Genomic DNA, 27661 nt, shown 5'->3' with positions numbered 1-27661 from the left:
CTGTGCTTCCTACTGTTCTTACTCCTACTTATGGCCTCTCCCCTTGACTCAAAGTCTCCTTTAACATTTCTTGCAGAGGTGTTATTGAATTCCTCTAGCTTTTGTCTTACAAACCCTAATTCTTCTTCTATTCTGAATGATAGCCTTACTGGATAGAGTATTCTTGGCTGCAGATTTTTTGTTTTTTAGCACTTTGAATATGTTATGCCAATCCCTTGTGGCCTCCAGAGTTTCTGCTGAAAACCCAGCTAATAGCCTAATGGGGTTTCCCTTGTAACTGTTTTTACTCTTGCTGCTTTAAAAATTCTCTCCTTATCACGACTTCTTGCCATTTTAATTACTGTGTTTCTTGGTGTGGACCAACTTGGGTTGCTTTTGTTCAAGGCTCTCTGTCTCCTGGATCTGTATTTCTGTTTTCTTCCCAGATGTAAGAGATCTCTTCAAGATTTCTGCCTTTTCTCTCTCTTCTCCTTCTGGGATCCATGTAATGGGAGTGTTATTATGTTTCATGGTGTTGCTGAGTTCCCTAAATCTATTTTCATTTTCTCACCTTTTCAGCTTGATTGCTTTCCTCCAGATTGCTGATCAATTCTTCTGCCTCCTGTGGTCTACTATTAATTCCATCTAGTCTATTTTTTTATTTCATTTATTGATTTCTTCCTCTCTGATTAGTTATTTTTTATGTTTTCTATCTCTATTAAGGTCATTCTTAAGTCTTCCACTTTTTCTTAAATCAATCCATTGAGTATTTTATAATCATTAATTTTTCCATCAGACATAATAATTATCTTCATTTTGCTTATGTCTTTTGCTGTGATTTTGTACTGTTCTCACATTTGGAACATATGCCTCTATGTCCTCATTTTGTCTTTCTGTGTCTGTTTCAAGGGATTAGGAAAGTCAACTACATTTTGTGCTTTTAAAAGTGCTTCCCTTATAAAGAAGAAGAGATTCTGTAGTGCCCTGCAGTGAAGTTTCCCTGGTCACCAGAACCTATGTGTGTTCCTTGTGCTTTCTTCTGTGGATGAGGCACCTTTTCCTTTAGTCCAGTTGTCTGCAATGTCTCTCTGCCTCTGGTGGGCAGGGTTTAGCTTCTATGGTGATAGTGGTCACTTTGGGGCTGCTGTGGGCTTGATCTGAGTTAGACCAAGTATTTGCTGGAGATGCAGTAGCACTGAAGTGCAGGGCACTTTCCGTTTTGTCCCCTGAAAAGTTTTCCTTGGTGGAGGGGCCTGCTGTCAGACCAGCTGTCTGTCCCCAGCCCACGGCTGGGGCCATAGTTTGACTGCTGTTATGTGGTTATCTTTCCCGCCCCATTGCTGGCCTTCGTTGTGGCTGTTTGCACTCTGCCAGGCTTGTCACAGTGATTTGGTTGGGCTCTAGCCAAAAGTGTAGTGGAAGGGGTGGATCCGCAGAGGTGCAGAGGGTGGAGGTTGAGGGCGGGGATGCATAATGTTAACAAGGGTTGGGAGGATCCTGTCTGGAGGGGGCATGTCCATAGGGAAACCTGTGTGTGGGGACATTGTTAGCAAGTTAGGTAGCAAGTATTGACACTGCGCTGGTTCCCATAGGTTGCTATGCTGGGGGTGGGGGTGGGGGAGGGAAATGGTGCTGGCCAACTCCTTTATTCCTGGAGAAGGCTCTGAATGATCCCTATCTCTCCAGCACAGGCTCTGACATTATTAAACAAATCTCCCTCCCATATACCCCAGCATATTTTCAAACTGCTACTCTGTTTTTTCATACACGCATTTTTTATTGGTGTTCAATTTGCCATCATACAGAATAATACCCAGTGCTCATCCCATCAAGTGCCCACCTCAATGCCCACCACCCAGTCACCCCTACCCCCTGTCCACCTCCCCTTCCACCACCCCTAGTTCGTTTCCCAGAGTTAGGAGTCTCTCATGTTCTGTCTCCCTTTCTGGTATTTCCCACTCATTTTTTTCTCCTTTCCCCTTTATTCCCTTTCACTATTTTTTATATTCTCCAAATAAGTGAAACCATATAATGTTTGTCTTTCTCTGTTTGACTTATTTCACTCAGCATAATACCCTCCAGTTCCATCCACGTCAAAGCAAATGGTGGGTATTTGTAGTTTCTAATGGCTGAGTAATATTCCATCGTATACATAAACCACATCTTTTTATCCATTCATCTTTCGATGGACACCGAAGCTCCATCCACAGTTTGGCTATTGTGGACATTGCTGCTATAAACATTGGGGTGCAGGTGTGCCGGCGTTTCACTGCATCTAAATCTTTGGGGTAAATCCCCAGGAGTGCAATTGCTGGGTCTAGAGAAGATCTATTTTTAACTTTTTGAGGAACCTCCACACAGTTTTCCAGAGTGGCTGCACCAGTTCACATTCCCACCAACAGTGCAGGAGGGTTCCCCTTTCTCCACATCCTCTCCAACATTTGTGGTTTCCTGCTTTGCTAATTTTCTCCATTCTCACTGGTGTGAGGTGGTATCTCGTGGTTTTGATTTGTATTTCCCTGATGGCAAGTGATGTGGAGCATTTTCTCATGTGCTTGTTGGTCATGTCTGTGTCTTCCTCTGTGAGATTTCTGTTCATGTATTTTGCCCATTTCATGACTGGATTGTTTGTTTATCTGCTGTTGAGTTTTACTCAGGTTCCTGCTTTGCCATCAACTTGTCTTCTATGTCACTCACTCGTTCTCTACCTCGTTAACCCTCATCGTTAGGACCTCTAGTTTGGATTGTATCTCATTTAATTGATTTTTAATTTCTACCTGATTAGATCTAAATTCTGCAGTCATGAAGTCTCTTGAGTCCTTTATGCTTTTTTTCTAGAGCCACCAGAAGCTTTATAATCATGCTTCTGAATTGGCTTTCTGACATTGAATTGTAATCCAAATTTTGTAACTCTGTGGGAGAGAGGACTGTTTCTGATTCTTTCTTTTGAGGTGAGGTTTTCCTTCTAGTCATTTTGCTCAGTGCAGAGTGAACAAAAACAAGTTGTATTGGGAAAAGGAGAAAAAGAAGAGAAAGAAGAAAAGAAAAAGAGAGAGAAAAGAAAAAAAAAACGGGGGGGGGGGGAAGCAAACAGAACTCAAAAAACAAGGGGGAGTATCCTCTGATTCTGTATACTGTAAATCCCTCGACTTCCCCTGGAACTTTCCAGTGCTGCTTGGTTAATAATTTGTTTTTCTCAACCGTCTAGTTGGTCTTCTGGGGGAGGGGGCTCCTGTGCTGATTTTCAGGTGTTAGCACTTGGGGGAGCTGCTCAGCCCCCTGCCTGGTGTAGGGCTTAGTGAAAGATGTTTATCCTGTTTATCCGGTGAGGCCACTGTGAGGTTCAATGGGGGTTTATCCTGTAAGGCCCCAGGAGGAACAACAGTGGCAGCGTCCAGCTCTGGAGCCCTGGATTCAGCTCCTGCAGTAACTACAGAGCTCTCAGTCTGCAGGGGCCTGGATGCTCCGGGGGCAGGAGCCGCTGATCTGCTCAGCTCCGCTGCCTGTAGGCTGGAGCGTCCTTGCTGTCCTGTGCCCTCCTGGCCTCTGTCTGTCCCAGGGGGAGCGCCGGATCTTGGGCTGTGTCCTGCGCGCCCTGTGCTCCTGGGCCTGCGCTGTTGGAGTCGCGCTCCCGGCTGCGCAGCTCCCTCCCCGCGGAGCCTCTGCCTGATCCGCTCCCAAGCTGCTCCCGGGGCGCGCAGCCCCCTGCGCACGGAGCCGCCACCTGTGCCGCCTCCGAGCTGCTCACGGGTCCAGCAGTGCGCTGCAGCTCTCTAGGGAGCTCAGCAGCGGATTGTGGCGCACTCTCCCCGGGCGCAGGTGTCTGTTAGTGTCCCTGGGAGCCTGAGGGCATCCACGCCCCTCCTGGGATCCTGCACCAACTCCCTGTGAGCGCCTTTCCGTCAGGGAAGATTGGTGAAGCCCCCGCTTCTCCAGGACAGGGCTCTCCTGTTCTGGGGGCACTCGCCCCGGCCTTAGCTGGGCTCCTCACGGGGCCCCTCTCCCCCTTGGATGCCTTTTGTTTCTTTCTTTTTCCCCACGTCTTCCTACCTTGATAGAGGCATGAACTCTTCTCACTGTAGCATTCCAGCTGTTCTCTTTAAATCTCAGGCCGAATTCCTAGATTTTCAAGATGATTTGAAGGTTATCTAGGTAATTTGGTGGCGACAGGTAACTTGGGGACCTGACTCTTCCACCATCTTGCCCCGCCCCATCAAACTGCTAGTCTTATGTTTTATCACTGCAGGCTGCTTGTGTTGTTGTCTGTAAAAGGGTGGGGAGACTCAGTCCCTGATCGCTAGGAGATCAGCTACTGATTTTTAAAGTTCTGAGTGTTAAGTCCCACTAATTTTAAGAACTCAGGAAATTTGGTCCTCTGGTTTTCAAAGCCAAGTGTTATGGGCATTAATCTTTCCTGTGTGTCCTCCTCAGTGTGAGAGTCTGTTTCACTCCCCTCTCCACACCCTCGGAGAGGGGCATCCTTCCCTTCCCATAGGCAGACCCATGGGCTGTTTAGCTCCATACTGCACCTTTGGCTTTTGTATCCTCTTTGATATGGCCTCTTCTCTACTTTCTGCCAGTCTTCAGTTTGTTTTCTGGGTTATTTACATTGATGTGAGCATCATCTCGTTGTATCCATGGGATGAGGTAAGCTTAGGGTCTTCCTACTCTGCCATGTTCCCTGAAGTCCTAATGAAGATTTCTGAAATATTTTAATAATTACCAAAATGCAATACAGAAAATGCTGTTGGAAAAATGGCACCAACACACTTGCTCAGTGGAGGGTTGCTACTAGTCTTCAATTTATGCAAGAAGCAGTATCTGTGAAGTGCAATAAAGTAAAGCACAATAAAATGTAGTATGCCTGTATTTGTGTGTGTATACACACAGACTCTAATGTTAGGTGTGTATTTAATTGTTACATCTTCCTGTACAATTGATCCTTCCCTTATATAATGACATTTGTTTCTAGAGAGTTTTTTTACTTTATGTCCATTTTGTTGATATTAAGTATAGCAGCCATGCTTTTTTCTGGTTACTATTTACATGAAATACCTTTTCCCAACCATTCTCTTTCAGTCTGTATGTGTCTTTAAGTCTAAAATGAGTCACTTGTAGACAGCATTATCCTGTTTTTTTAAAAATTATTCAGGTATCCTATGCCTTTTACATTGGGGCTTTAATCTGCTTACATTTACCTATTGGTAGGTGAGGACTTATGCCATGTTATCAGTCATTTTCTGTTTTGCAGGGTTTTTTTTTTTTTCTTTTCTTACTGCCTTGCTACCTTTATTAAACATTTTTTTTATGTTGATTTGCTTTGTTTCTTTCTATCTTTTGTGTATCTATTACAGGTGTTTTGTTTGAAGTTACCTTGACTATCACATACAATGCCTTGTAATCATAACCATCTATTTTAGTAACAGCTTAACATCAGTTGCTTATAAAAATTCTGTACAATTTATGTTCTTATAATCAGAGTTATTTTTATATTATGTATCTATTTAATTTTTAAAGTAATTTAGATACCACTATTGCAGTGTTACATTATTCTATATTTGACTATTTTTATTCATGAGGTTTATGCTAACATATACTTTAGTGTTTTCATTTTGATTTGAAGAACTCTGGTTAAGCATTTATGTAATGCAGGTCAATGGCAATAAACTCCCTTGGTTGTTCTTTCTGTGAGAAAAACTTTTAGCTCTTCTTCATTTGTAAATGATAATTTTGCCAGGTATAGTATTCTTGGTTGGAAGGCTCTTTTTTTAGTGTTTTGAATATATCATCCTACTGTCTCCTATCCTGCAAGGTTCCTGCTGAGAAATCTAAGTCTTATGCATGTTAACTTCTATTTGATGAGTCACTTTTTGCTTGCTGCTTTCAAAATTCTCTTTATGACTTTTGATAGTTTGATAATAATGTGCCTTGGTGTGCTCTTATTTAAGTTTATCTCATTTAGGGATCCCTGGGTGGTGCAGCGGTTTGGCGCCTGCCTTTGGCCCAGGGTGTGATCCTGGAGACCTGGGATCGAATCCCACATCGGGCTCCCGGTGCATGGAGCCTGCTTCTCCCTCTGCCTGTGTCTCTGCCTCTCTCTCTCTCTCTCTGTGACTATCATAAATTAATTAATTAATTAATTAATTAATTAATTAAGTTTATCTCATTTAAGTCCTTGGAGCTTCACAAATCTGGATGTCCATTTCCCTCTGTAGATTTGAGAATGTTTTAGCCATGATTTCTTTAAATAAACTTTGTTTTTTTCTTTTTTCCTGAGACTCCTAGAATGTGTGTACTGGTTCTTTTGGTGGTATCCCCTAATTCCTAAAGGTGTTCTTCATTCTTTTTCATTGCTTTTTCTCCTCTGACTAGATAATATCAAATGACCTATCTACATATTTACAGATCATTTCTTCTTGATGAAGCTATTACATTCATTGTGTTCTTCAGCCCCCCAATTTTTTTTTAATGATTTCTATCTCTTTGTTGAACTTCTCATTTTGTTCATGAAATGTTTTCCTGGTTTTACTGAGCTAGTGGTCTGTTTTTTTGTAGCTTACTGATCTTCCTTAAAACAATTACTGTTAGTTCTTTCCCAGCCAATTTGTGGATCTCCATATCTTTGGGGTAGATTACTGTAAATTTATTCTTTTCCTTTGGTAGTATAATGTTTGCTTGGCTTTTATTTCCTTTAGTTTTGTGTTGATGTCCTTTGTTAGGATCATTCACTTATTTTAAACTCTACAGACTGGATTCAGTGAAGAAAGACTTTCACCTAAGGGTGGGTATGAAGGAGCTAGTTAGGTCAAGTGTGGCAGCTCCATCTCTGTGAGGGGCAGCAAGGTGTGGACTTCAGGAGCTCCATCAGCTAAAGTCAGCAAGTCAGCACTGGGGTTTGTTAGCAGTGAAGGCTGTAGGTATCTACAGCAGCAGCAAAGGCTGCTGGACTACTGGTCTCCTGTGCCCCATAGACGGATGTCATGGGCAAGAGATTCTCTCATGGTGCCAGGGTGCAGACACACAGAATGGCAGCATCAATGTTCAGGACTCGAGCATGTTCATGATGTTTCCAAGGTGTCATGGCTTCACCCCCAAAGAGAACACAATAGTGTCTTCTGTTCCAGAGGATCACAGCAGCATGGACTCCAGGCAGCTCTATCAGCTAGGGTAACCATAGGCAAAGACTATATGTGTCCTCATTAAAGAAAGCTGCAAGGTGTCTTGTGACAGTGAAGACTGTTAGAGTCCTTGGTAACAAAGGCTGCAGGGGCCCTTCTGCTCTTCTTTCTCCCAACAAAGGAATATAGGTAACAGAAGTCCTCTTGGCACCAAAGGCTGCCAGGCTGGGACATGGGTGGTACGTGTAAAATGTTTTCTATGCTTTTCTAAGCCACTGTCCTCAGTTTTGCACTATGCTAGGTTGCTGCAATGTGTTAATTGTACTCTAGAGATGACCCAGGTCTATTTTCCTCAGTCGATAGTTGTTAGATCATTACTGGGGAACAAGAGCTGGGAACTCCTAATCCGCCATCTTACACTGGACTCTCCTTCACTTTTTTCTATGATTACATTCTCATAACTTATTTTGTAAATGGAGGTTTGTACCTTTTAACTCCCATCATATATTTCAAGTTCCCCTACCACCTGCTGCTGGCAACCACCAATTTGTTCTCTGTATCTATGAGCTTGGTTTTTGTTTTTAGATTCCACATGTGAGTGAGATCATATGCTGTTTGTCTTTCTATGTCTGAATTATTTTACTTAGCATAATGCCCTTAAGGTCATGTCACAGATAGCAAGATTTCATTCTTTTTGGGGGGCTGAATAATAATTCACCATAAACAAATAAATACAAATATATATAAATATACATTTCTTAAAGTCCATTTACCTGTCAGTGGACACTTGGGTTGTTTCGATTATCTTGGCTATTACAATGCCACAGTGAGGGATACCTTGGTGAATCAGGAGTTGAACATCTGCCTTCAGCTTGGGGCATGATCCCAGAATCCTGGAACCGAGTCCACATCAGGATCCCTGTGGGGAGCTTGCTTCTCCCTCTGCCTATGTCCCTGCCTCTCTTTCTCTGTTTCTCATAAATAAATAATAAATCTTAAAAAAAAATCTACAGTGAACATGTAATATATCTCTTTAAGTTACTGTTTTCATTCAGATAAAGACTCAGAAGTAGAACTGCTAGATCATATGGTAGTTCTATTTTTAATTTCAATACTGCTTTCCATAGTGATTGTACCAATTTACATTCCCACCAATAATGCAGAAGAGATTTTCTTTTCTTCACATCCTGGACAACACTGTTATTTCCTGTCCTTTTGATAAAAGCCATTCTAAGTAGTGTGAGGTGACACCTCGTATTTTTTATTTGCATTTCTTCAATGATTAATGATGTTGAGCACCTTTTCATGTACTTGTTGGCCATCCAAAATGTCCTCCTCAGAAAAAGATGTATTCAGATGCTCTGCCCATTTTATTTTTTATTTTATTTTAAATATTTTATTTATTTATTCATGAGAGACACACAGAGAGAGGCAGAGACAGAGGCAGAGGGAGAAGCAGAAGGAGAAGCAGGCTCCATGCAAAGAGCCCAATGTAGGACTTAATCCCACTCCCGGATCATGCCCTCGGCCAAAGGCAGACACTCAACTGCTGAGCCACCCAGGCATCCCATCTGCCCATATTTTAAATGAATTGTTTGGTTTTTGCTGTTAAATTACAGAAGTTCTTTAAAGACATATGGTTTTCAAGTATTTTCTCCCAGTTAGGTTGTTTTCATTTTGTCGATGGTTTCCTTATTGTGCCGAAACTTATGTTTTATGTAGTCCCACTTGATTTTTGCTTTTGTTCCCCCCAAAAAATCATCACAAAGACCAATATCAAGGTACTTGCTGCCTTTGTTTTCTTCTAGGAGTTTTATGGTTTCTAGCCTTACAGTGAAGTTTTTAAATACATTATGAGTTAACTTTTGTGTATGGTATAAGATAATGTCCATTTCATCCTTTTGCACGTGGCTGTCCATTTTCCCAACATCTATTTTAGAGATTGTCCTTTCTGTATTGTATTCTTGGCTACTTTGTCATAAGTTAATTGACCATATATGCATAGGTTTATTTCTGGGCTCTCTTTCATTGATCTGTGTGTGTTTTTATGCCAGTACCATATTACTGTGATTACTACAGCTTTGTAATATAGTTTGAAATCAGGGGGTGTGATGCCTCCAACTCTGTTCTTTCCCAAGACTGTTTTAGCTATTTTTTATCTTTTTATGGCTCCATGCAAATTTTAGAATTGTTTTAACATTGTTTTTGTTTTAACAGAACTAACATTAGTTCTGTGAAAAATGTCACTGGAATTTTGATAGTGATTGCACTGAATCTGCAGACTGCTTTGGGTAGTATGAATTATTTAATGATATTAATTCTCCCACTCCACAAACACAGAATACTTTTCTATTTATTTCATTTCTTCAATTTTTTTCATCAATGTCTTGTTGTCAGTGTACAGGTCTTTCACCTTCTTAAATTTATTTGTAGATATTTTATTTTTTGTAAGTGAGATTGTTTTTTTTTTCTTCTGATAGTTTCTGTATATAAACACAACAGATTTCTATACAGTGATTTTTATATTCTGCAGCTCTATTGAACTGATATATTAGTTTTTCTGTAGAGTCTTTAGAGTTTTCTATGTGTAGTATCATGTCATCCGCATATAGTGACAGTTTTACTTCTTCCTTGCCAATTTGAATCCCTTTTATTTTTTTTCTTGCCTAATTGCTGTGGCTAAGCCTCCCAATAGGATGTCAAATAAAAATGGTGAGAGTGAGTATCCTTGTTCCTGATCTTAGAGGAAAAACTTTCAGCTTTTCACCATTCGGTATGTTAGCTGCGGGTTTGTCATATGTGGCCTTCGGTATGTTTAGATACATTCCCTCTATACCCATTTTGTTGAGAATTTTTATCATAAGTAGATGTTGAATTTTGTCAGATGCCTTTTCTGCATATTGATATGATCACATGATTTTTATCATTTTGTTAATGTGGTATGTCTTGTTGATTGATTTCCAGATAGTGAAACATCCTTCCATCTCTGGAATAAATTCCACTTGATCATGCTATATGATCCTCTTATATTGTAAATTAAGTTTGCTAACATTTTCTTTAAAACGATTTTATTTATTTATTTGAGAGAGAGAAAGGGAGAGAGACAGTAAGAGTAGGGGCAGAAGTAGAGGGAGAAGCAGAGTCCCTGTTGAGCTGTAAGCCCGATGCAGGACTCAATCCCAGGACCTGAGCTGAAGACAGACACTTAACCTACTGAGCGACCCAGGCACCCCATCAGTTTGCTAATATTTTGTTAAGGACTTTTGCATATATGTTCAGGATACTGGCCTGTAATTTTCCTCTTTGTGGTGTTTTGTCTGGTTTTGGTATCAGAGGAATGCTGGCCTAGTAAAATGAGTCTGGAAGTGTTCTAGCCACACTCCTTCCTTCACATTGTTTAACTGGATTTTTGTTTTTTACCTTTGAATTTTATGAGTTTATAGTAAGTTTACTGTGATATATATGATTTGCATATTTCATATTAGTCTGTGACTTGTCTTCTCATCCTTTTTTTGCAGTCTAAATTTTTAATTTTTTAAAAAAGATTTTATTTATTTATTCATGAGAGACACACAGAGAGAGGCAGAGACAGAGGCAGAGGGAAAAGCAGGCTCCATGCAGGGAGCCGAATGTGGGACTCAATCCTGGGACCTCAGGATCATGCCCTGAGTTGAAGGCAGAGACTCAACTGCTGAGCCACCAAGGTGCCCCTAAATTTTTAATTTTGATGAAGTCCAATTCATCAGTGTTTTTGTTGTTGTGTATCTAAGAATGCATCAAGTTTTTGGTCCAAAGATTTTCTCCAAAAATATTAAGATTGTATTTATTTATTCATGAGAGATACACACAGAGAGGCAGATACACAGGCAGAGGGAGAAGCAAGCTCCCCAATGCAGGACTTGATTCCCAGGCCCCAGAATCATGCCCTGAGCTGAAGGCAGATATTCAACTACTGAGCCACCCAGGCATCCCTGATTTCCTCCAAATTTTAAAAATTATGTCATTTTATATTTACATTTAAATTTATGGTGCATTTTGAGTTAATTTCTATATAGTGAAGTTTAAGTTGAGATCATTTTTTTGCCTGTGGATATGCATTTGCTTTGTAACATTATCTTTCTTCCACTGAATTGTTCTTTCCTTTGTCAAAAATCAGTTGGCTGTATTTTCATGGGTTAATTTCTGGGTTCTCTAAATCCGGTAGAGTGATACTTCCCACATTATACTTCTTGTTCGACATTATTTTATCTGTTCTAGTTACTTTGGCTTCAATTGTAAATTTGGAATAATGTTGTGATTTTTAAAATGTTGCTTGGTCTAAGATTTACATTTAATGTATCAGTTACCAATTTTGTGAGATTTAATCCCTTTACTGCAATCCATAAACTATATACACTTATTTAGATATTTGATTTTTTTAAATCAGGGTTTTGTAGTTTTCAGCATTAAAGTCCTATACATGTTTTTTTCAATTTATATCTTAGCATTTGATTACTTTGAGTGACTGTAAATGGTGTTGTAAGTAACTTTGTTTTCTCATCAGTTGCTAGTTTATAAAATATTTTTATATATTTTTTTATGCTGGCAACTTGGTGAACATTCTAGGGAAGCTCAGCATTCATGGGGTAAATTAAAATTAATCTACATAAACAAACGCAGCTCTGCAAAATTGTTAAGCACCAGGAAACAAAAATATACAATCCAACTTGACTTCAGGGAGCTCAAAGAAACCTTTCTATAAAAAATGTGTGCCATTTTTTGAAGTTGGGTGGGGAGGGATTCACTGGACTATTTACTATTTTGTGAAAGTTTTCAAACTCAAAGAAAAAAAATGTTAAGATAAAATGAAGCTTGAGTAAATCTTTAAGGAAAGTATAGGAATAACTGAAATAAGGAAATATGAGTATTCCAGAGAAAAGAACAAGTACCAAGATCCTTGTAAGAAAAGGAGACAGTGTGTACATGGTTCTAAAAACAGATGAGTAAGGCTGGAACAAAGAAAGCAAGAGGGCATATGGTAGAAGATTCTCTTGAGAATCAAGAGAATATATTTTCTTGAAGCCATATTTTGACATTTTTAAGCAATCAACAGCCAGTGAGTGTTCTAAGTAAGGTAGTAATACAATCACATCTATCTTTAAGAAATATAAATTTGGGGCACTAAAATATTTTCAGATTCATTAGCTTTTACCCAACATCTCATTTCTAGGAATTTATCTTAAAGGTATACCTGCACAGGTACAAAATGATATATGTACAAGGTTATTCAATACAATATTGCTGGTAACAACAGCAAAATATAAAAACCTCAAATGTTCATCATTGACTAGTTAATAAACTTGTGTTGCATCTACCCACAAGTGAAGACCATAAATTCATAATATAGACAAGAGCTTATACATAGGCAATGAGTAATATTCAGTATAAAATAAAAAAAAGAGAAGCAGAATACTGTGCAGAGAAAGCTCTCCTTTGATCAAGAAAGGAAGAGAGACAGGAATTATATAATTGCTTATATTTGCAAAAAGGAAACACTGGCAGAAAAATCAGAAAGTAATAAAAGTAGGACAGGAGGGGAAAGAATGAAGGGAAGAAGAATGGAAATGAGGCTTTGACCTTATCTTTGAATATAGTTTGGGTTTTTGAACTACATATATATTTCACATATTTAAAAATTACACTAAACTTAAAAGCAATTCTTAAGTGAAAATTTCGGAGGCTGATGGTTCCAGATAAGATTAATTAGACATACTTTATTCTGTCCCTCCCCTTAAGACCATCTTATATCCTAGACACTACATATAAAGCAAAAATACAGAGACTTTGGACAGTGGAACAAAGGAAAGAGATTGGCTAATGATCCCTGAATCTAAGAATGAACACCTAGTTTCCTGAGTTTTATTTTTGCCTAACATATCTAAATTCAATACTGGATAAAAGCAACCCAAACAACCCAATCTGTGCAAGCAAATGTACACAGAAAAAAAAATCCCATTAAAGACTGCTTTCTCTACACAAGTAAAAGGAAAGGGGTAGCCTAGAAAGAAAATTTTAGACAACTGCTTTACTTCAGCTGTATACCATGAGAAAACATTGATGCCTACCTCTATCAGTAAAGACAGATTTCTACCACCATTCTGCAGTAACAAAGTACCCTTCCACCTTTCCAGTGGGGTGATGTTAGAAGAGGACTAGTACAGAGCCAAGACTTTCACCACAGACCAGCAGCAAAAACTGGCCCCAATCCCTAACTCATGGTGTCTACACAGGCTAAGTAGAGAATCTGGACTCCAAACCTTACCTGGCAGTAAGAAACAGTATTTTCCTGTCTCCAGCTGCCAGAATGCCAGAGGAAGGTGAAACTGAAGGTGAAAAAGATTTAGAATCTCATAATTCCTAGAATGTCCAAGATAAAAATAATGATAACAATAACAATCTATGAGATGATTATAGCATAGGAATAACTTAATGATAACATTAGCAGAAGGGATGGCAAGGGCCACAGTTATGGTACATAGCTGTTATATGTCCACTATGTGTGAAGTGGTGTGGTTATGTGTGAAGTGATAGTCTTACGGTTAGAAGATGGACATAGATTACTTAAAAAGGTATAATGTAAATATCAAACAACCACTAAAAAGATTTTAAAATAAGTATATGTGATACATTAAGAAAAGGAATAAATTGGAGTCATATAAAATGTTCCTGAAGGCAAAGAAGGCAAGAAGAAAAAAAGGAACTGGTAGGGAAAATCAAAGAATAAATTCAATGAAAAGTTAAAAAATTTAATGCAACTACATCAGTTAGTCATCATAAATATGAATGTCTAAAAACACCCAATGAAAGAGCCTGTCAACACGATTTAAAAAAAGGTAGAAGGGAACTCTGTGCTGACTGTAAGAAATATGTTTTATATACAAAGACTCAGAATAGTTAAAAGTTAAGAGATAAAGAAAAATATGCCATGCTAATACTAATCAAAGAAAGAAAACTGAAATGCATTAACTCAGAGAAAGTGAAACTTCCAACTCAAAACATGGAAGATTACCAAACATCATACACATTACCAGGATATTACCCTCTATAAAAGGGTCTACTCTCTATGAAGACACAACAATTCTAAATATTTATTCACCTAAAAACAGAGCTTGAAAACATATTGGGCAAAAAACTAAAACAACGTATACACAAAACTTCCTGTTAGATTTGGATCCTTGAACTCTGCTCTGTCAGTATTAACAAATCAGGAAGGCAGATCTTTACTAAGGATGTGGACAGCTTGAATATCACTAGCAATGAACATGGACCTACTGACATATATTAAGGGTATTCCAACAATAGAAGAACACACATTTGTCCAAAGTATACATGAAATATTCATCAAAATAGAACATATTCTAGGTCAAAAAGCATATTTTAACAAATGTGCGTAGAAATTAAAAAATATGTCCTCAGATTACACCAGAAGTAGATAAGAAATCAAGTACAGAAAGATAGCTAGAATATTCCTAAATATTTGGAAATTAACCAATATACTTCTAAATAATGCATCAAATAATACAGGAGAAATTCTGAAATTATTTTTAGATGAAAATAAATTCGTGTGATGCAGTTAAGCAGTACTCAGAGAATAGTTTATAGCACTAAATGCACATAATAAAAAAGAAAAAAATAAATAACCTAAGATTTTTTTTTCTTTTTTTCTTTCTTTCTTTCTTTTTTTTTTTTTTTAGATCAGGCTCTTTTTTTTCTTTTCATCTTTCCCCCCTCCTCTTTTTTTGGAATCAGGCTTATAGTTTTTCTGATTGTCTGCCTGGGTTTTTGTTGTTGTTGTTGTTGTTGTTGTTCCTTTTCCTTTTCTCTTTTTTAGGATCAGGCTTTTTTCTCTTTTTTCCTTTCTCTCCTTTTCAGATTTTTTTTTTCAACAAATCAAAGCCACCTAGATGAACTGCAAACACTTCCCACTGCAATCAAGGAGGAACTCTGCAGGGGATGGGCCAGTAGGAAAGAACAGCCAAAACACAACAGCAGAGTGCACATAGTATACACCAGAAACACTTCCCAAATGGCAGGGCCCTGCACAGTGTTTGACCTCTTTTTAATATAGCATTACTCTGAGATGCAGGAAACATAATAAGCTTCCAAAACATGAAACAGATAGAAACTTAGCCAAAATGACAAGATGGAGAAATTCTCCCCAGAAGAAAGGTCAGTAAGATATCACAGCCAGGGACTTGCTCAAAGCAGATATAAGCAATATACCTGAACAAGTATTTAGATCAACAGTCATAAGATTACTAGCTGAACTTGAAAAAAAAATATAGAAGACACCAGAGAAACCTTTGCTGAAGAGATAAAAGACCTAAAAACTAGCTGGAGAGAAATAAAAAAAATGCTGTAACTAAGATGCAAAACAGACTGGATAAAATCAGTATGAGGACTGAAGTAGCAGAGGAGAACATAGGTGATACAGAAGATAAAATTATGAAAAAAAAAATGAAGCTGAAAGAAAAGGCGAAGAAAACTATTAGGTCATGAAGGTACACATAGAACTCAGGGATTCCACAAAGTGAAATAATATCTATATCATAAGAGTCCCAGAGGAAGAAGAGCAGGGAAAAGGGGACAGATGGTTTATTTGAACAAATTACAACTGAGAAATTCCCTAATCTAGGGAAGGAAACAGGCATTCAAGTCCAAGAGGGACAGGGAATGCCCCTAAAAATCAACAAAAGTAGGTAAACACCATGACATAGCATAGTGAAATTTACAAAATACAAAGATATAGAGAGAATTCTAAAAACAGCTCAGGAGGGAAGGGCTTTAACCTATAAGGGTAGGCATATAAGGCTGGCAGCAGACCAATCCACAGACACCTACCTGGCAGGCCAGAAAAGATTGGCAAGATATATCCAATGTACTAAATGGAAAAAACATGCACCCAAGAATAATTTATCCAGTAAGGCTGTCATTCAGAATAAGAGAGATAAGGAGTTTCCAAGACAAACAAAAACTAAAAAGGAGTTTGTGAACACTAAACCAGCCCTGCAAGAAATATTAAAAAGGATTCTGTGAGTGGAAATAAAGGCCAAAAGAAACAAACACTAGGAAGGAACAGAAACAATCTACAGGAATAGTAACTTTATAGGTAATACAATGGCACTAAATTCACATCTTTCAACAATTACTCTGAATTGCAAATTGACTAAATGCTCCAATCAAAAGACATAAGGTATCAGAATTAATACAAAAACAAGACCCATGCATATGGGTCACAGATTAGGACTCATCTGGTACAAAAAATCAAGAGGATACCATTCATGTTTTTGAACCACAGTGATATGAAACTTGAAATCAATCACAAGAAAAAATTTGGAAGGACCATAAATACATGTAGGTTAAAGAACATCCTACCAAAAAATGAATGGGTCAACCAGGACATTAAAGAATTAAAAACATAAATGGAAGGAAATGAAAATGAAAATACAACAGTCCAAACCCTTTAGGATGTAGCACAGGTAATCCTAAGAGGGAAGTATATAGCAATACAGGCCTTCCTCAAGAAGCAAGAAAAGTCTCAAATATATGACCTAAACTTACACCTAAAGGAGCTAGGAAAAAAGGGCAAATAAAGCCTAAATCTAGCAGCAGAAGGGAAATAATAGGGTAGAAATCAACGATACAGAAATTTTAAAAACCCAGTAGAACAGATCAATGAAACAAGGAGATAGTTCTTTGAAAGAATTAACAAATTTGATAAATCTCTAGGCCAGCTTTATTAAAAAGAAGAGAGGACTCAAGTAGATAAAATCATGAATGAAAGAGGAAAGATCACAACCACCACCACCGATACCCAATTACAAAAGAATATTATGAGCAACTATATGCCAACAAATCAGGCAATCTGGAAGAAATGGATGCACTTCTGGAAACATATAAACTACCAAAACTGAAACAGGAAGAAATAGAAGACTTGAATAGACCCATAACCAGCAAAGAAACTGAAGCAGTAATAAAAAATCTCCCAACAAATAAGAGTCCAGGGCTGGATGGTTTCCCAAGGGAATTCTACCAAATATTTAAAGAAATTTAATACCTGTTTTTCTGACACTTCCAAAAATCAGAAATGGAGGAAAATTTCCAAACTCATTTTATGAGGAAAGCATTACCTTGATCCCAATACCATACAAAGACACTAAAATCAAGAATTACAGACTGATATCCCAGTGACCATGGATGCAAAAATTTTCAACAAGCTACTAGCTAATTGGATTTAACAGTACATTATAAGGATTATTCACCAAGACCAAATGGGATTTGGTCTTGGACAAACGGGTACAAGGGTGGTTCAACATCTGCAAATCAATCAACGTGATACATCACATTAAAAAAAAAAAGAAGAAGAAGGGATCCCTGGGTGGCGCAGCGGTTTAGCGCCTGCCTTTGACCCAGGGCGCGATCCTGGAGACCCGGGATCGAATCCCACGTCAGGCTCCCGGTGCATGGAGCCTGCTTCTCTCTCTGCCTGTGTCTCTGCCTCTCTCTCTCTGTGTCTATCATGAATAAATAAATAAAATCTTTAAAAAAAAAAAAAAAAAAAGAAGAAGAAATAAAATGGGCACCTGGGTGGCTCAGTGGTTGAGCATCTGCCTTTGGTTCAGGTTGTGATCCCAAGGTCCTGGGATCAAGTCCCACATCAGGCTCCCTGGACGTAGCCTGCTTCTCCCCCTGCATATGTTTCTGCCTCTCTCTGTGTCTCTCATGAATAAATAAATAAAATCTTTAAAAAAATAAAAATTTAAAAAAGAAAGGACAAGAACCATTGTGCCTCTCAGTAGATGCAGAAAAAAGTACTTGACAAAATATAGCATCCTTTCTTGATAAAAACCCTCAAGAAAGTAGGGGTAGAAGGAATATATGTCAACATCATAAAGGCCCACAGCTACCATCATCCACAATGGGAAAAAACTGAGAGCCTCCCCCCTAAGGTCAGGAACACAACAGGGATGTCCATTCTTACCACTATTTATCAACATAGCACTGGGAGTCCTAGCATCAGCAATCAGGTAACAAAAAGAAATAAAAGGCATCTAAATTGACAAAGAAGAAATCTAATTTTCACTCTTCACAGATGACATGACACTATGCAGAAAACCCAAAAAACTACACCAAAAAAACTGCTAGAAATGATACAGGAATTTAGCAAAGTTGCAGGATATGAAATCAACATAGAGAAATCTGTTGTATTTCTATACATCAATAATGAAGCAGTACAAAGAGAAATCAAGGAATCCATCTCATTTACAACTGCACTAAAAACCATAAGATATCTAGGAATAAACCTAACCAGCGAAGCAATGACTCTATTTATACTCTGAAAACTATAGAGCACTTATGAAATAAATTGAGGAAGACACAAAGAAATGGAAAAACATCCCATGCTCATGGTTTGGAAGAACAAATGACACATTCAATGTAATCTCTATCAAAATAACAGCATTTTTCACAGTGCCAGAACAAACAATTCTGAAATTTATATGGAACCACAGAACACCCCAAACAGCTAATACAATGTTGAAAAAGTAAAACAAAACTGGAGGCTTTATAATTCCAGACTTCAAGCTATAATATAAATCTGTAATCATGAAGACAGTATGGTATTGGCAGAAAAACAAACCCATAGATTGATGCAACAGAATAGAGAACCCAAAAATGGACCCTCAACTCTACAGTCAAGTAATCTTTGGCAAAGCAGGAAGGAATATGCAATGGAAAAAGAAGTCTCTTCAACAAATGGTGTTGGGAAAACTGGACAGCCACATGCAAAAGTATGACACTGGACCACTTTCTTACACCATATGCAAAGATAAACTCAAAATGGATGAAACACCTAACTGTGAGACAGGAATCCATCAAAATTCTAAAGGAGAACATAGGCAGCAACCTTTTTAACCTCAGCCACAGCAACTTCTTGCTAGACAGATTTCCAGGGGAAGGAAAACAAACAAAAATGAACTATTGGGAGTTAATCAAGATAAAAAGCTTCTGGACACTAAAGGACACAATCAACAAAAGTAAAAGGCAATCTACAGAATGAGAGAAGATATTTGCAAATGTTTTATCACATAAAGGGCTAGTATCCAAAACCTATAAAGAACTTATCACACTCAACGCCCAAAACCAAAAAATCCTGCCAAGAAATAGGCAGAAAGTATGAACAGACATTTCTCCACAGAAGACATATAAATGGCTAACAGACACATGAAAAAATACTCCACATCACTCAACATCAGGGAAATACAAACGAAAACCACAGTGAGATACCATCAGTCAGAATGGCTGTCAGAATGGCTAAAATTAACAACTGAGGAAACAACAGATGTTGATGAGTGTTAGAAAAAAGGGGAATCCTCTTACACTTTTGGGGTAATGCAAACTGGTGCAGCCACTCCAGCAAACAGTATGAAGGCTCCTCAAAATGTTAATAGAGCTACCCTAAGACCCAGCAACTGCACTCATAGGTATTTATTCTAAGGATACAACAGTGATTTGGAGGGGCATATGCACCCCAATATTTATAGCAGCAATGTTCACAATGAGCAAAATATGTAGAGAGACCAGATATCCATTGAGTGATGAATGGATAAAGAAGAGATGGTATATTTATACAATAGAATATTACTGAGCCATCAAAAAGAATGAAATACTGCCATTTGCAATGATGTGGATGGCACTAGAGTATATTTTGCTAAGTGAAATAAGTCAGTCAGAGAAAGATAAATACCGTATGATTTCATTCATAGGTGGAATTTAAAAAACAAACAGATTGAACATAGAGGAAGGGAAGGACAAAATAAAGTAGGATGAAAACAGAGAGGGAGACAAATCATAAGAGACTTTTAACTCTAGGGAACAAACTAAGGTTGCTAGAGAGGAGGTGGGGTGATGGGGTAATTGGGTGATGGGCATTAAGGAGGGTACTTGATGTAATGAGCACTGGGTGCTCATTATATGAACTGATGAATCACTAAACTCTACCCTTAAAACTAAGATAAAAAATAAAGTAAAATAAAATAAAATAATATTGTTATAATTTTAAAAATAAAGGTAAGAGCAGAAATAAATATCATGGAGACTAGAGAAAGCAGCAAAGCCAATAGTTGGTATTTTGAAATAATAAACAAAATGAACACACCCTTAGGCTAGACTAAAAAAAAGAGAGATGACTCTAATAAAATTAAAAATGCAAAGAGGAGGGATCCCTGGGTGGCGCAGCGGTTTGGCGCCTGCCTTTGGCCCAGGGCGCAATCCTGGAGACGCGGGATCGAATCCCATGTCGGGCTCCCGGTCCACGGAGCCTGCTTCTCCCTCTGCCTGTGTCTCTGCCTCTCTCTCTCTCTGTGACTATCATAAATAAATAAATTTAAAAAAAAAAAATGCAAAGAGGAACTCCAATAAGAAAATATACAAAAATAATGCAAAGAGGAGATATTATAACAGATTTCTCGGAAATAAAAAGGATCATGAGGGACTAATCTAAATAAATGTCAACATAAAATAAAAAAAATAAAAAATAAAAAAATAAATGTCAACAAACTGATTAATGTAGAAGAAATAGATAAATTCCTAGAAATATACAATCTATCACACTTGAATCAAAAAGAAAGAGAAAGCCTAAACAGACTTATGACAAATAAGAAGATTGAATAATTAATCATAAGCCTCTTGACAAAAAAAAAAAAAAAAAGGCTCAGGGTCAGAGGGCTAAACTGCAGAATTCAGTCAGACATTTAAGGAATACCAATCTTTCTTCAGCCTTTTCAAAAAATGGAACAAAGAACATTTCCAAATTCATTTTGTGTGGCCACCATCACCTTGATTCTAAAACCAGAGAAAGACATCACAAGAAAACTACAAGCTAATATCCCTGATGAACATAGATTAAAAAAATTCTCAAAAGACTAGCAAACTGAATTTAACAGCATATTTAAAGGGATCATATATCATGAACAAGTGATATTTATCCCTAGGATGCAAGGTTGTTTATATGCAAATCAATCTATGTGATACAACACATAAAGAAATGATAGGAAAAAAACCCCCATGTGATCATACCAAAAAACAAAGAAAAATCATTTCACAAAGTTTCATTTGTAAACATTCATTCATGATTAAAATTCTCAACAAAACAGATCTAAATACATCAATTATGCTCAATACAATAAAGCATATATGAAAAGCCCACAGTAAACACCATAATCAATGGGGGAATACTACGTTTTCCCTCTAAGATCCAGCACAAGGCAAGTATGCCCACTCTCACCAATTCTATTCAATATAGTATTGGAAACCTTATCCAGTGCAATTAGGTAAGAAATAAAATGCATCTCAACCTGAAGGGAAGAAGTAAAATTATCTGTCTGCAGACAACACAATTCTCTATGTAGAAAACACTAAAGACAAAAAAGAAATGTTAAAATTAATAAATTCAGTAAAGTTAGAGGATGTAAAATCAACATAGTTTCTATATACTAACAATGAATTATCTGAAAAGAAAATTTAAAAGTACTTAGGAATAAATTTAACCAAAGAACTGAAAGACTTGTATACTAAAGATTACAAAACATCAATAAAAAAATTTAAAGAGGATACAGACAAATGGAAAGACATCCCATGGATTGGAGAATTAATACTGTTAAAATGTCTATACTACCCAAAGTGATCTACAGATTTAATGCAATTCTTATTCAAATCCCAATGGTATTCTTTACAGAAGTAGAAAAAAATCCAAAAATTCATATTAAACAACAAAAGACCCTGGATAGCCAAAGCAATCTTGAGAAAGAACAATGTTAGAGGCATCACACTACCGGACTTCAAAATATATTATACAAAGCTATAGTAATAAAAACATTATGGTACTGGCATGAAAACAGGCATATAGACCAATGGATTAGTACAGAGGCCCAGAAATATATTCATACGTATAGAGTTGACTTAAACAATGGTGCAAAGAATATGCGATGGAAATAGAACAGTTTGTTCAATAAATGGTGTTGGGAAAACTGGATATCCACATGCAGAAGAATGAAATTGGGCTGTTATTTCAAACTACATACAAAAATCAACTCAAAATGGATTAAAGACTTTAAGCATAAGACTGAAAAATCATAAAATTCCTAGAAGAAAACATAGGGAGATGGCTCCTTGGCATCAGTGTTGGCAATGGTTTATTGGATATGATACCAAAAGCACAAGCAACCAAAGCAAAATTAGAGAAGTGAGACTACATCAAACTATAAAGCCTCTGGAAGCCTTTATAGTTTATAAAGACAGCCTTCTTTATAAACTATAAAGGAAACAAGAGTGCAAAGGCAACCTATGGAATGGGAAAAAATATTCAAAAAGTAATGAATAAATCAAAATATACAAAGAAGTCACAAAGTCATACAGCTCAATAGCAAAAAACAAAACAACAAATAATCAAATTAAAATAATGGGCAAAGGACCTGAGCTGACATATCTCAAAAGCAGCTATGCATATAAACAAGTTAATGAAAATGTGCTCCACATCACTAAACATTAGGGAAATGCAAATCAAAACCACAATGATATATCACTTCACACCTGTTAGAAAATAGTGATTATCAAAAAGACAAAAGATAACACATGTTGGATATGGAGAAAACATAACCCTTGGGCACTACTGGTGGGGATGTAAATTGGGACAGCCCTTATGGAAAATAGTAAGGTGGTTCCTCAAAAAGCTAAAAAGAGAACTACCCTGGGGTGCCTGGCTGTCTCAGTTGGTGAAGTATGTGACTCTTGATCTCCAGGTTGTAAATTCAAGCCCCATGCTGGGTGTAGAGATTATTTAAAAATAAAATCTTTAAAGATTTTATTTATTTATTTATTCATGATAATCACAGAGAGAGAGAGAGAGAGAGGCAGCGACACAGGCAGAGGGAGAAGCAGGCTCCATGCAGGGAGCCCGACGTGGGATTCGATCCTGGGTCTCCAGGATCGCACCCTGGGCCAAAGGCAGGCGCCAAACCACTGTGCCACCCAGGGATCCCAAAATAAAATCTTTTAAAAAAGCAGAATTACTCTATAATTCAGCAATTCCATTTCTGGATTCTATTTCTGGATTCCATTTCTGGATATATCCAAAGAAAATGAAATCAGGATCTCAAAAAGATATCTGCATTCCCATGTTCTTTGCTGCTTTATTCACAATAGCCAAGACATAATCTAAATGTCTGTTGATGGATAAATGAATAAAGATGTGTGTACACACACACACACACACATTATTCAGCCAAAAAAGGTGAAGGAAATTTGTTCAACATGGATAAATCTTAAAGGCATTATGCTAAATGAAATAAACCACATATAGAAAGACAAATATTGATCTCACTGGACCTAAAACAGTCGAACTCCTAGAAAATAAAAGTAAAATGGTGGTTGTCAGGGGCTGGAAGATGGGGAATGGGGAGATGTTGATTAAGGGGTGCAAAGTTCAGTTATGCAAGACGAGTAAATTAGGAGATCTAATGTAATCTGAGTTAATAATACTGAATTGTTTACTAGAAATTTGCCAAGAGGGGAGATTTTTAAGTGTTGTCATCACAAAGAAAACAAAGGTAACTAGGTCAATTAACATGGATATGTTAATTAGCTTAATTGTGGCAATTGATTCACAATGTGTACATCTATCAAAACATCAAATTGTATACCTAAGATACATAATTTTTGTAATTATATATCAATAAAGATGGAAAAAATGCACAAAAGCCATAAACAGATATTTTCCTAAGGATATATAGATGGCATAGGAACATTAGGAATATTTAACATCACTAGCCATTAAGGAAATGCAGATTAAGACCATGATGGGCTACCATTATATACCCATTACAACCACTAACACAAAAAATAGTGATGATACCAAATACTAAGAAAAATAGGGAGTAACTGGATTTCTCATACACTGCTGGTGGAAATGCAAAATGGTGGTAAGCCATTCTGAAAAACAGTTTGGCAGTTTCTTTTCTTTTTTTTTTTTTTTTTTTAAGATTTTATTTATTCATGAGAGAGACGGAGAGAGAGGCAGACACACGGGTAGAGGGAGAAGCAGGCTCCCTGTGGGAAGCTCGATATGGGACTTGAACCCCAGACCCTGGGATCATGACCTGAACCAAAGGCAGATGCTCAACCACTAAGCTACCCAGGAGTCCTAGTTTGGCAGTTTCTTAAAGACTGAAACATATATTTACCATACAACCCCAATCATACTAGGCATTTATCCCAGAGAAAAATAATTTATGTTCATGCAAAAACTTGAACAGGAATGTTTACAGCAGCTTTATTTATAATAGCCTCTAATTAGAAACAACTAAAATACTAAAAAAAATTCAAATGACTAAAAATGTTTTTCAACAGGTGAACGCCTAAATAAATGTTATATATTAGGGGATCCCTGGGTGGCTCAGCGGTTTCACACCTGCCTTTGGCCCAGGGCGCGATCCTGGAGTCCCAGGATCAAGTCCTGCACCGGGCTCCCGGCGTGGAGCCTGCTTCTCCCTCTGCCTGTGTCTCTGCCTCTCTCTCTATGTCTATCATAAATAAATAAAAATAAATCTTAAAAAAAAAATAAATGTTATATTCATACAGCAGAATACCAGGTAGATGAAGAGTATATTAGTAGCTGGTAGAGATTAGGGATGGTGTGGGATAGGGGATGGGTATGATTATAGAGGTGGCATGAAAGAAATCTTTAGGATGATAAGACAGTTCTGTATCTTCATTGTTGTGGTGTTTACATGAATTTCCACATGATATAAAATGGCTACAGCTATTCATACACACTGTATCAATGTCTATTTCCTGGCATTGATATAGTATAGTTATGTAAGATCTAAGCATTAGAGGAAACTTCTGAAGAATAAAACTGTGCCATTACTATCATATAAAGTTTCTTCAAAACTATATGTAAAATAATTGGAAAATATTTTTTTCTTAAAAAGGCAAGACAAGGGCAGCCCCAGTGGCCCAGCGGTTTAGCACCGCCTTCAACCCAGGGTGTGATCCTGGAGACCGGATCGAGTCCCACGTTGGGCTTCCTGCATGGAGCCTGCTTCTCCCTCTGCCTGTGTCTCTGCCTCTCTCTCTCTCTCTCTCTGTGTGTGTGTGTGTCTCATGAATAAATAAATAAAATCTTAAAAAAAAAAGGCAAGACAAAGTTTGCAAAACATATATTAGACAAAGGTCTGAACTTCTGAGAAGATGAAAAAAAACCAAAAAACTAAGCTAAAAATGGAACTGAAAATGTGATCACTTCATTAAAGAAGATTATTACTGGTAAAAAAGCACATGAAAAGAGGTTCCATACTGTTAGTCATAAGGGAAACACAAATTAAAATGTCATTATGATATAAGTGATACTAACTAGAATGGTTAAAAATAGTAAGACTTACCAAACTAAATGTTTGTAACCGAAGAACATGAGAATCTTCAGACATTGCTAATAGGCATGAAAAACAGTAGAGCCAACTTGGAAACATCTGGCAATTTCTTATGAAGTTATATATAAGCCTACCAGAAGACCCAGCAAACCCACTCCTCAGTATTTACACAAGGAATGAAAACATGTTGATACAAAGACTTATATAGATCATTCATAGTTTTATTCATAATAGCCCCAAACCGGAAAAAAACCCACGTATTTATCAACTGAAAGAATGACACACATGTCCATGAGTCTCAAAAGCATTTACGCTAAGTGAAAGAAGCCAGACAGAATACAGTATATACTTTATGATTCCACTGATATAAAATTTGAGAAAAGGCAAAGTGCTTACTTTAGAAAGCATGTCAGTGACATAGCTGAGGGTCTGAGAGTTAGGGATGGGTGTAGGGGACTCACTGCAAAGGGGTACAAGAATCTTTTAGGGGTGATGGAAACATTCCAAATTATGTGTTTGACGATGAAAATATACTATATAATTTTTCAATATTCACTGACTTGTACACTGAAAAGTCCTAAATGTTATTATCTGTTAAACACACCTCAACAAAAGTGATTAACATTTTAAAAAGAAAAAAGAAAAACTAGGACATGCAGTCAAAAGGGAGTCACATAGTAAGGTCTGCTCACCCACTGAGACAAGGTGGCTGTAATTCTCCAGCATCACATCTCTGTACAGGGTCCTCTGAGCAGAATCCATCTGCCGCCACTCCTCATGGGTAAATTCCACAGTCACATCCTTGAAAGACACTGATGCCTGTAACAGCACAATTGTGGTCAATCTGAGGGCCAGAATCAGGGACATGGAAAAATATTTTTGGAAACTAAATGTTACTATGTTTAGCATTTAGAGTTTAAAACAAAATACTATAAAGGATGACTATCACGGTCCTAACTCTGTCTTACACGTTGGGGATATGTACACGATTAGTTAAAAAAAAAAAAAAAAAAAAAAACTCATATTCTGATTTATTTATATTAACTTTTAATTTATACACATATATTGTCACTTAATATAATAAGAAAACTTAGGGCCTTGTTTTTTTAGGTAAGGTTATTATAAATAGGATTCCTGTATACATTTCCCACACACCAACAGATTATGCTGAGCACTCTGTACAGTATACAATATCAATCTGGAGATCTCTGCTGGGGTAACAGAAAACTAATGAAGAGATACATGTAAGACTGGGGAAGTATTTACATACTACCAGATTCATATTTCAGGAGCAATGCTTTAGAACAGGATTTTTTCAACTTGGCACTACTGACACTATGGATAATGCTATTTTTGTGGAAGACTGTCCTGTGTACTTCAAGATGTTTATCAATATCCCTGTCTCCTACTGATTAGATGCCAGCAATAATCCCAGTTGTGACTACCAAAAATATCTCCAAACGTTGCCAAATGTCTCCCGGGGAGCAAAATCAACTCTAGTTAGGAACTACTGCTCCATATGAAAGGTGGACAGTTTTAAGTAGCAAAACAAAAGACCAATTTAAGAGATGACTTACATTAAGGCCAAGATAAAGAAGGGGAAACTAATCTTTTACAGGAACAAAATCTGGTCATTATTTTCCTGTGCAGCTATATACAGAAATGCTGCAAAAGCAACTGGGTGGATACGGATGTCATATGTAGAGATTGGAAGAATAAATAAGAGTCAGAGGTTGGGTCATCATGAGGTAGATGTTCTTCAAAATATCTGTGGAAAATAGAGATGGAATTATTTAATTCATTGTTGATTGCATGATCTGGGGCCAGGGTCCAAAATGAAAATAAGGATCTAGGAGATACCAGTTATTAAGATGGCTAACTGAAGTCATTTGAGAAAAAGGGACAGCTCAAAAATGACAGAAACAGGAGAGAAAAGGACCAAGTAGAGAATTCAAGGGAAGAGTAAAATTTAAGAGGAGAAAAAGAGAAAAAGAAAGTACATGAAGGCTGAGAAAGAATTCTGGAATAGTAGAAAGAAAAATTGGAAAGATTATAGTACTAGAAATTAAGAGAAGACAGAATTAAAAGTATGATTCCTGT

At 37.4% G+C, this 27661-nt stretch overlaps 1 protein-coding gene across 1 annotated transcript in view; it reads right to left on the bottom strand.

Moving 5' to 3' along the window:
* The window catches only part of ZNF782 (zinc finger protein 782), a 57911-nt gene that overhangs the window by 24647 nt on the left and 5603 nt on the right, over nt 1-27661 (bottom strand). The window contains exon 3 of the mRNA XM_038526809.1: nt 26254-26380. Within this exon, the coding sequence (XP_038382737.1) occupies nt 26254-26380 (127 nt within the window). The remainder of the gene's footprint in view (nt 1-26253; nt 26381-27661) is intronic.

This window comes from Canis lupus, chromosome 1 (genome assembly GCF_011100685.1).
Source record: "Canis lupus familiaris isolate Mischka breed German Shepherd chromosome 1, alternate assembly UU_Cfam_GSD_1.0, whole genome shotgun sequence".
Lineage (NCBI taxonomy): Eukaryota > Metazoa > Chordata > Mammalia > Carnivora > Canidae > Canis > Canis lupus.
Note: the sequence above shows the minus strand (reverse complement) of the source record. Positions and strands in the feature narration are given on the sequence as shown.